Below are 10,225 nucleotides of genomic sequence, written 5' to 3' on the forward strand. Positions count from 1 at the left end.
TACATGGGCTCCATTTTGTTCCATATAAGTTCTGCCAACATGCTTTATTAATTCTTTTTATTCCCTTGTTTTTTGGTATATTAAAATCTCAATTATAGAGGTGTTTACCATATAATTTACATTATCCCAAAAGCATGAAAAGGAAGAAATAGTTACTTAAATTCAAAAGGTAATTAAAAGAAAGGGTAGTGTAGTGGTGGAAAATTGCTTCCATGGAATCCGCAGTCAATTAAAGTTCCGTGCTTCTAGCATGGGGAATGATTTTCAACATCATGTCTTCGAAAGGCATTTTAATTTAAAGCAGGCAGTTCCTCCTCTTCTTTTCAAAGAACATAATGATACTTTTTCTTGCCTTTAAAGCCCATGGAGAATATGTGTAAGGGTTGTCAGGCATTATAGTTTTACTTAGGGTTAGCTCTCATGAGTCATCATGATGCGTGATTTTGTTCTTGCTTGTCGGAGGATTAATAGATTATCCAAGTGAGCTCAACGTCAAGATGTCATTGCCCTCTTGCTGCTTCCGATAGAACTCTTTTTTTTTTTTTTTTTTTTATGGGGTGACCTAAACTCGGTGATTTTGTGTTTATATATATATACACACACACACACTCACTCCCCATAATCAAGAAGAAAAAAGGCATAATATGATTTGATTCGTTTGTATTTCAGTATTCACAGTTTTAGATTTTGGTAGTTTATAATTTACAAATTTAGTGCTTTATGGTTTTCTCTCGATTGCCTTGATTTTATCCATCAATTAAGCTACTAAATTCGACCTCAAATTTCTTAAAATTCCTATCATTACGTCCTAATCCTTTGATTTTGAACAACCAAGTGTGATGAGTACTCTCGATGGTCTAACATGAGATTATAAAGCAATATATGCTTGCATATTTTCATAAATCAATTTCTTAGTAGAATGAAAATTATGAAATATATAATAATAAGAACATGGAAATGGTATGGAAAACAATCATCCATGCAAAAGAGCATTATGAAAAGGTAGAAAAAACAATAAGAATATTATTACATATTCAAGTGTGAGGCTCAAACTATCACATTGACAATATTCTCTTCACTTATTTACATGTACGTGGTTTAACTTCTAACGATGAGAGGGATCCAACATGGGATCATCCATAAAACTTTGTGGAAAATTCTTGCCACCTCCTTTAGGCTTTTAGCTCTCACCTACACCAAGAGAATAAAAACCATGCAACTTTCTTTCGGTCATTTTCGAATTCTGGCATGTGGTCCTCGCAGCCCATGTAAACTTTGGAACAAGAAAATGGTTTTGAAATACAAAGAGAGCCCATTATAAACCAGCTAACAGGATTCTGGACAAGATGAGACTAGTTACTAATAATTTGTTATGCCAAAGAAGGAAGAAGGCCTCATATATGGGCTAGGTTTCCTCGGGAGTCGACATTTTAATCCTCCTCCTGGTGGATTGGCAACAACTATTGTATCTGATGCTCTGCCCAGTGGCCTGAGCTTCGGTAGTTCTTACAAGTTTATTAACGCGGGCTATGACGGGGGTATGAAAAAAAAAATAGGTATCAGTGATATGTCTTTTAAAAAAATAGATTTTAATGATATTTTGGTTGATAAAAAAACATTTAATAACTTGGGTTAACATGGGCGGATTCACAAAACTCGTAGAGATAATTTTAAAAAAAAAATTAAAAAAATCAATTTTTAATCAATTTAATGTTGAAAGATGAGATCCGTTAAAAACATAATTTGACTTAAATAACAAAGTAAACTCTGGTTAACCAAGTCAACTCGAGACACAAGTCATGCACGTCATCATATTCAATAAATTTTTTATTCTAAAGATTATTTTTTTTAATTATATGACAATAAAACGCATTATATTTTTTTTGTATAAAACAACATATTTCTTAAAAAAAAATAAAAAAAACAAAACAAAACGATGATAAACATATCATGTTGAAATAGCAAAGGTAGATTATTAACAACAAAGGATTAAATTGCATTCTTTTAAGTTTGAGTTAAATAAAAAAAATAGATCATCAATAACAAATGGTAAAATTATATTTTTTAAAAAAATTTGAGGGTAAAAAAAGGCATCAAACAAAATAAAAAACATATAGTAGCTCAGATGTTAAGGATTAACCCATTAAACCCACTACATGGATAAAGGACTTAATTGAGTTTATTGATTTATTTTTTCATTTTTTTTTAAAACCAAACATTTAAAAAAGAAGAAGAAGCGTAGTCTCGTAGGCTTTGGCATTAAAACAAAACAACCCAGGCAAGTGGGCCTTCTAAGCCACATGCCTAGGCCTATTTTTTTTTCTTTCTAAAAGGGGTGGACGACCCCATTTCATTTTTTTTAATAAAAAAAAAAATAGCACACGACACATCATTTTCTTTATGCCATTTATTTATCCAAAACACCTTAATAAATCTATTTATAGCCATAAAAGATAAAAAAAAAAATAGCTTGAAAAATCAAAATCAACCCAAAACTAAAATTATTCTCACAATTAGATCTACCACATCGAGCAACGAGAAGGAATAAAAACCTAGATCTAAATACCTTTATGAAATAGAACTCATTGACATAAAAATTGACCATATTTATGGCTAGAATCGTTGACAATAATGAATTTCTCTCTTTACGTTGAAATCTAGTGACCATCTCTCTCTTCTCTGATAAAAAAAAAAAGATTGAAAAATAAGAAATATGAAGTTTGATACCAACATTAAATTTAGAAAAACTAGAGGGATGTCTACCAAATAGGTTAAAAAGATGAGGAACATAAATTATCTTTTCAATCGAAATTCCAAGATGCCATTTATTTTACATGCCCTTTGCACCTTAGTTCTCTATCTTTCAATTCAACCTTTTCTTCCAAAACAATATGCAATTGTATGCTACTTTGAGCTCAAATGGGCTTAATTGTTCAAAGAAAATGTTTTAAGGCAAAATTAAAAATTTAATGAAAAAAATAATTATTCTAATCTATCACTATTTGTGAAAAACTGAATAAAAAATGTAGCTAAAGTAAAAATAGCATAAGACTTAGTCTTGGTTAATATTATTTGACAAGCAGTTTTGGAGTTTTCAGATTTGACTTGTTGAACCAAGTTTAATATTTGACTTGTTGAACCAAGTTTAATAACAATATTAAAAAAATTCAATAGCTTGGATATTTTTTTTTTAATGTTTAAATTTTTTTTAGTCCACCTGCAACATATCATAAGAAATAAAATAGTTATTATTATTATTATTATTATTATTATTATTATATAAACTAAAACTGCATCCCTTGTTCATAATTAACTATGCAAACACTTAAAAAAACATATTTGTCTATGGCTAATTAAACCCTTTTTTTGTATAATTTCTAACTTTCTATTTTGAAAATATGTTGCAAAAATTGGATCCAAATTAGAAATATTCATTTTCATAATTTGTTCTTCTTTCTCAATCTTGTCCAATTCTTATTTCTCTTGACTTTGTTGAATCATCATGGCTTGTTGCTCTAACATAATTTTCTTGTCTTGTTTCTTCTGATCCTCAATTTCAACTAGAGTATCCATGAATTGTTGTAAGAGATTCGTTATAGTTACATCCCCAACTTTATTTTTTCCTTGTCTATGTTTAAGTCGTTCCTTTGCAGCCTTCTGACCGATTGGTCTATCTTGATAAATCAATGGTTCACTATCTTATCCTAAACAAACAGAATCAGGGGTAGATGGAGTTGATGAAGCCGGACTTGCATTGACATAACTTTTTTGTTTATTGTTTGACCTTTGATGTTGACTTGCACATTCAAATTGTCATTTGGGTTCTTTTCTTAAGATAACCCAACAATGTTCTAGTTGAAATCGTTTGCCAACACAAGAAGCATACATTTGCCGAGCATCATTAATCTGGTAAAAAAATAAATTAATTAAATAATGTTAAAATATATGTTAAACAATTTAACATAGAAATGAATATTAACATTACCCTTGATTCTTCGGTCATTCCACTTTGCTGATGATTTTCAATTTGAGTAACAAATCCAACAAATTTACCGACTTCTCTATTTATTTCTTACCATCTACTTGAAATGCTTATTTGTGAACAATTATTTAAGTTTTCTCCATTCTCTACAAAGTAAGCATGTACGCGAGCCTAGAACTGTTTTGTTTGTTGTTCAACTCCTGTAATTGGATTCTTGCTTGTATTTAGCCATGCAGAGACAAGTAAACAATCTTCCTCTGGTGAGAAATTTTTACTTCTTTGTGATTTTTTTGTCGAATGGACATTTAAATTCGAGTATGTTAAGTCATCAATTAATTGATTAGAAATCACTTGGTTGAGAGAGAATATTTTCTGACTTACTCATAAGAAAGTTGGTAAAAGAGCTTGGAAAATTTGAATCCATCTACATTAAAAAAAAAACTCAAGTTAAAACCTTATAAGAGAGTGTAAAAGAAGTTCACATTCAATGTCTAGCAATTTTGTAGTTTTCATACATACGAATTAATAATAAGTATTGCCTCCTACTTGTTTTAACATAACAATTTGACTATTTTTTGGAACTAAAAGAGAATCAATATACTGGTTTAATTGCATTTTCAACAAGACAAAATTTAATTGACCTCAAATTAAAACAGACAATCAAAAATAAATTTTAAATATGTCACTCTATCTTTTTGTCAATATCAACTACCATTATTAATTCCTCTCAATTTTATCAAAGATAACAACATAAATAAAAATTGTCTTCCTTGACCCATATTAAAAATATAAAACAATAAAGAAATAAAAATCATCACAAATGTTAAATTAACAACAAAAGGTCTAAAAAATCAAGAGATATAAAAGAGAAAATAGAAAAAGCTTTTAAACAAGCATGCATTTTAATTTCAGCTAATTAACAAAACCGATGTTAATAATTAATCGGAGAATAATTTATTCTTGTTTTTCTAAATTTGACAGAAGGGTGAGGCACAATACAAAATTTTAAAACTACAAGTTTTTTCTTCATGCATTTAAAGAAAATTTCTTCTATATTTAAAGAAAAAAAAAAAAAGAGTTGTTGCCCAACGGCTATAAAAATAGCTGTTGGCCAACAGTTATTATTTTGGCCATTTCTACAGTGAAATGTAGAAATGCTGTCAAAAAAAACAAATAGCCAAAATAGCTAATCTATTTGTTTAGCTGCTCCGTTGGAATGTAAAAAGTGAAAGAATAAAAGCTAAATGACATTTGTCTTCTCATTTAGCTGCTCCGTTGGAGTTGCTCTGATAACATATTTTTAAAAATATATTTTTTATTTAAAAATATATTAAAATATTTTGTTAATTTTAAAAAGTTTATTTTTGATATTAACATATTAAAACAGTCTAAAAACACCCAAAATAAATAAAAATATTTATTGTTTTTGAAAAAAAGCTCTTAGAAAATATGCTACCACGTGTTTAAGAACTCATGTGTCCCTATAGATGCTTTTTATGCTGATGGTAAATCTTAAAACCGTCATTTTCAGTGCAGCACCAGACATCTCATGCTACAATGTCTTCAGATAGGTAAGATCTCTCAAATCTCTTCAGATCCAAATTAATCTGTCGGTTCCCAACTGACAAAATTACACCACAGAAATAGAACGATGTCATTTGATGAACAATATAGTGATTGCCCTTCAATTGTCATCTGGTACTGCTCTCTCTCTTTATTTTATGCTGCAACTTTCTCTTTGCCTGAGATTTGGTCCGATGGGTCTGTTTCATCGTGACGATCCATATTCTCGAACTTAGATCATTGACAGAGTTTGATTTCTTGATGGGAGCCACAAACATGGAAGAGTGTGAAGGAGAGAACAAGTAAATAGGAAGGAGAGCATTGGCACATGCAAATCACTGTGCCATTTAATGAGTGATGACCCTTTAAAGGCTAAAATGAAAAAAAATAGTAGGACCATGTTCATGGGCAAGCGATCCTACAACTCACATGGGCAAGATGGAGACGCTAAAAGCAAAAGGACTTGCAGAAGCTACTCCATAAAGTTACAGACACGAGTTTCTGTCTTTGCTGAGCATGGTAGAAGGTAAATGATAGGCTTGCCATGCTCTTCAGGCAAAGATAAACACTAGAGAAAATCATGGCGGGAGGGTGCTGGTGCGATCTTTTTTGCTGCTTAATGGCTATTAATTGTATCGCCAGCTTGTAGTTTTAGGAGATGGAAAGCATTTATCTAGTAGTTGGTAGTGGTAACTGTACCAAATATGCACGACCATGGACCAGGTTTGTTGGGTGCAAACCATCCTGTAATAAAAGCAAACAGGTGACAGACTACCTAAGAGATGCAATAAAATTGGGGTTAAAGGAGTAACCAGCGACACTTGAAGAAAGACACCAAATGCTTGATAAAGGAAAGAGAAGATGAAAGCAGCAGTAGAGGAATTCAAACTAGTATGAAATCTGGGACCTTTTTTTCTTTGAAAGCAATGCATCAAGTGGCTGTGACAGACTAGAATCGATGAAGCTTCAATTTATGATGGTGTTATGAAATTAACAGTTTAGTTGTTGGACAGAAATGGCCATTTATTGTATAGCGTTGCACCATTTCTTTCCACTTTACACGCTTTAAGGATGATCTCTTTTTCATTTTCATGTTTTTCTTTCTCGATTTCGTCGTAGGGAAACCCCACTTCGATATTAAATAAATAAATAATATAATATAATATAAACAAAATTATCATGTTAAAATTCTTCTAGGCAACTCAAATCTTCAATTTTTATATGTACTTTTTTGTTTGTAGAATTCAGTATTAATTTCAAATGCATATTTCTTGTTTGTTGTATAAATTACTGGGTCTCTCCTATATAAATTCAACTTACATTTCATTAAAATTTTACAATATAACTCTAGATATATTCTAAACAACACAGAAAAATAAATTTTACAAGATTCATTTAATAATTTTAACTATCTAAAATAATATATTCTCAAACTTTATTTAACTTAAAATTTTGTCACAATATATATTTTTATAAAATTTCAGTTTAATTTAATTTCAATTTAAAAAATGTATTGGATCACGTAAAATTGATAAGCATATATTTTAAAACAAATTCAGAATTTACTTGATTTGCATCTTATTTATTCTGTTTTACAGTGCTGCCAAAAAAAAAAACCCTTGTCTGTTTCTCTATCGACAGTTGCTTGTCGTCTTTTGATGGTCTTGCAGTTTTTAAAGACAAAACTTCTCTGAACTTTTAAACGGCAAACCCTTAAATTTTCAGATGACGCATTTGGCTTTGGCTCTTTTACTAGTCGTGTTGATCCATCAAGGATGTTTTCATTTCCATGTTGAAGCAGGAGATGGTTTCATTAGAACTAGAGGAGTGCATTTCTTGTTGAATGGTAGCCCTTACTATGCAAATGGCTTCAATGCTTACTGGTTGATGTACACAGCTTCTGATCCATCTCAGAGACCAAAAGTTTCGGCTGCATTTCGTGAAGCAGCTAGCCATGGTCTCACTGTGGCCAGAACTTGGGCTTTTAGTGATGGTGGTTACAGACCTCTACAGTACTCCCCTGGATCCTACAATGAACAAATGTTTAAGGTCTCTTGAAAGTTAAATTCTTTTTAGCTATGCTTGCTCTTATAAATCTTCAAAAGTCGCAATCTTGCTTAATTATCTCGATTTTTATCTGTTTTTCCTTTTACAATTTGTAAAGGGGCTGGATTTTGTTATAGCTGAGGCTAGAAGTTATGGGATCAAGCTCATTCTGAGCTTTGCTAACAACTATGATAGCTTTGGAGGGAAGAAGCAGTACGTAAACTGGGCAAGAAGTCGAGGGCAGTATCTGTCATCTGATGATGATTTCTTCAGGCACCCCGTTGTCAAGGGTTACTACAAGAACCATATAAAGGTCAGAGTCCTTTCTCCCTAAACTAACTTTTCTTTCTCAGATTTCAGATTTGATCTGTTTTTATGTTGATCGTGTATAGTATCTGTATGCAAATGGATTCCTCTTTTTTCCCTCGTAGGCGTTCGTGGCATGAATTTCTTCAAATTTGTGTAATAGATTGAAGAATCAGAAACTTGCCCTGTTTTTCTGTCTGTTATGTTCTTAAAGTTTGAATGGTGTTTCCACAAAAGAATTAACTTGGTCATTAAGAAGCATTTCTGGACCTCTTCTGTTTATGAGACGTGAGATGGTTATTAAGTCAGTTATTAACTTGTCTTAGATTACATTTTGTTTTGCAGACTGTTCTTTATAGATACAATAGCTTTACTGGAATTCGTTACAAAGATGATCCAACAATCATGGCATGGGAGCTTATGAACGAGCCTAGATGCACATCAGATCCTTCTGGAAGGACTATTCAGGTTCATTGACCTCCCCTCTTCTTGTTGCCTTTTCTTTTTTTCTTCGCTACCAGTACTAAACCTAGAGCCTTACCTTGTAGTTGTACGCTTCATTATTATAGTAACTAGGGCATTCTAGCTCTGGTTTACTTCCAACTGGCCTTTATGGATCCTTAGCATGCCCCCTCCAAGTTTCATTGATTGCGTTTCAATTTGCACCTCAATTTTCTTGGTCCGCCTTGATTAGTGAACATTTGGCTAAAAAAAAGGTTTAGGTATCACCAGTAAATGACCTTTTACTTTTAGCCCCACCTTAGTAAGGGTAAGCCTTAATGAATTCTAGAGTTGCCAGAGCATTTAAGGTAAGCCTTAATGAATTCACTGATCTCATTTAGAATGGTATACAATTGCACAAAATCCATGCTTACTGTTGGTCTCTGTGCTTGTTGATATAGGCTTGGATAGCAGAAATGGCTTCCTTTGTGAAGTCAATTGACAGAAATCACTTGCTGGAAGCTGGGTTAGAAGGATTTTACGGACCTTCAACACCACAGAGGAACAGTCTCAATCCTGGTTTGAAGATAGGAACAGACTTCATAGCAAATAACCGCATCCCTGGAATTGATTTTGCAACAGTCCATGCTTATCCTGATCAATGGTAACTACTACCTAATAAGAACTTAAGCGTTTGCTATATACTCAAGAGAATCATATAGCGTTACGAAAGAGATCTATGACCTTTATATTGAGTCCTTGCGGAGCCAATACTGGTTAAAAACTCAGTAGCCGCACCAAAATGGCTAAATTAAGTAACAACGCCTTAATTAGCCACACCGAATCTTTTTTTTATCTTACACGTTTTTTATGCTTGAGCAGGTTATCCAGCTCTAATGATCAAAACCAGCTTTCTTTCTTGAACAATTGGCTGGATACCCACATACAAGATGCACAAAACATTCTTCGAAAACCAATTCTTATTGCAGAATTTGGAAAATCTTGGAAATACCCTGGTTTCAGCACATACCAGAGAGACCTATTGTTCAATACCGTGTACTACAAGATATACTCATCGGCTAAAAGAGGAGGTGCAGCTGCTGGAGGCCTGTTTTGGCAACTTTTAACTGAAGGAATGGACAATTTCCGCGATGGTTATGAGATAATCTTGGGGCAACCTTCCTCAACTGCAAATGTGATAGCTCAACAGGCACACAAGCTTTATCAAATTCGAAAGGTTTTTTTGAGGATGAGAAACGTGGAGAGGTGGAAGAGGGCAAGAGCCACTAGGGCTAGGAGGGTTCATTGGCGGGGTGGAAATGGAGGCAAGCGAATAGGAAACTGAAAGGATCGTGCCTTGCATGTGTGAAAACGGTGCCGAAGTACAAGCTGTTGTGTTTTGAGTGTAATCACAGTAAGGTTCTGTGGAAATGGCTCCTCTCTTAGAGATGAGTGTTTTCGTCCAGGAGAGTAATCAAGTCAAACACAGTAGTATTATTATACGAGAGCAACTGCTCAGTGTCTGTATTTTGATTCTTAAGACTTTATTTTCATGGAAGGTATTGCAAAGACAGGCCTGATCAGGTCCAGTTACATCGTTGATTGCCTGTCTTTTATATGCTGTCATTGTTAAGGATGTTTTTGGACCGAGTTCCCTCTAAAGAAAGGGGATCCTCTCCACGCTTAAAATGATGGCCAGACAACTCATAAAAGTGATCGTTGAAATGGTAATAAAAACAAGCCCAACTCACTCTACTCTACTCCTTCAAGCTCTCGCTCTCCCAAGCACCATCGTTATCCTCCTCCTGCTTGAGAGCTTTTTTGTTCTCCGCCATGTTTTGCTACCCTTCACACGGTTCATGATAATCTGCTGCTTCAGGTGGTCAG

At 33.1% G+C, this 10,225-nt stretch overlaps 1 protein-coding gene across 1 annotated transcript; it reads left to right on the forward strand.

Moving 5' to 3' along the window:
• Window positions 1-7,156: 7,156 nt before the first annotated feature.
• LOC118029996 (mannan endo-1,4-beta-mannosidase 7) lies at window positions 7,157-9,931 on the forward strand. The gene is made up of 5 exons (XM_035034010.2): window positions 7,157-7,594; window positions 7,710-7,904; window positions 8,243-8,365; window positions 8,800-9,002; window positions 9,221-9,931. The coding sequence occupies exons 1-5, from the start codon at window positions 7,271-7,273 to the stop codon at window positions 9,681-9,683; spliced, it is 1,308 nt and encodes a 435-aa protein (XP_034889901.1). The 5' UTR covers window positions 7,157-7,270; the 3' UTR covers window positions 9,684-9,931.
• The last annotated feature ends 294 nt before the right edge of the window (window positions 9,932-10,225 follow it).

Source organism: Populus alba, chromosome 5, assembly GCF_005239225.2.
Source record: "Populus alba chromosome 5, ASM523922v2, whole genome shotgun sequence".
Classification (NCBI taxonomy): Eukaryota; Viridiplantae; Streptophyta; class Magnoliopsida; order Malpighiales; family Salicaceae; genus Populus; species Populus alba.

Coding starts and splice junctions, on each gene's coding strand:
- LOC118029996 (XM_035034010.2), top strand. CDS start 7,271: ATGACGCATTTGGCTTTGGCTCTTTTACTAGTCGTGTTGATCCATCAA. Junction 7,595..7,709: donor ACAATGAACAAATGTTTAAG/GTCTCTTGAAAG, acceptor CAATTTGTAAAG/GGGCTGGATTTTGTTATAGC. Junction 9,003..9,220: donor CATGCTTATCCTGATCAATG/GTAACTACTACC, acceptor ATGCTTGAGCAG/GTTATCCAGCTCTAATGATC.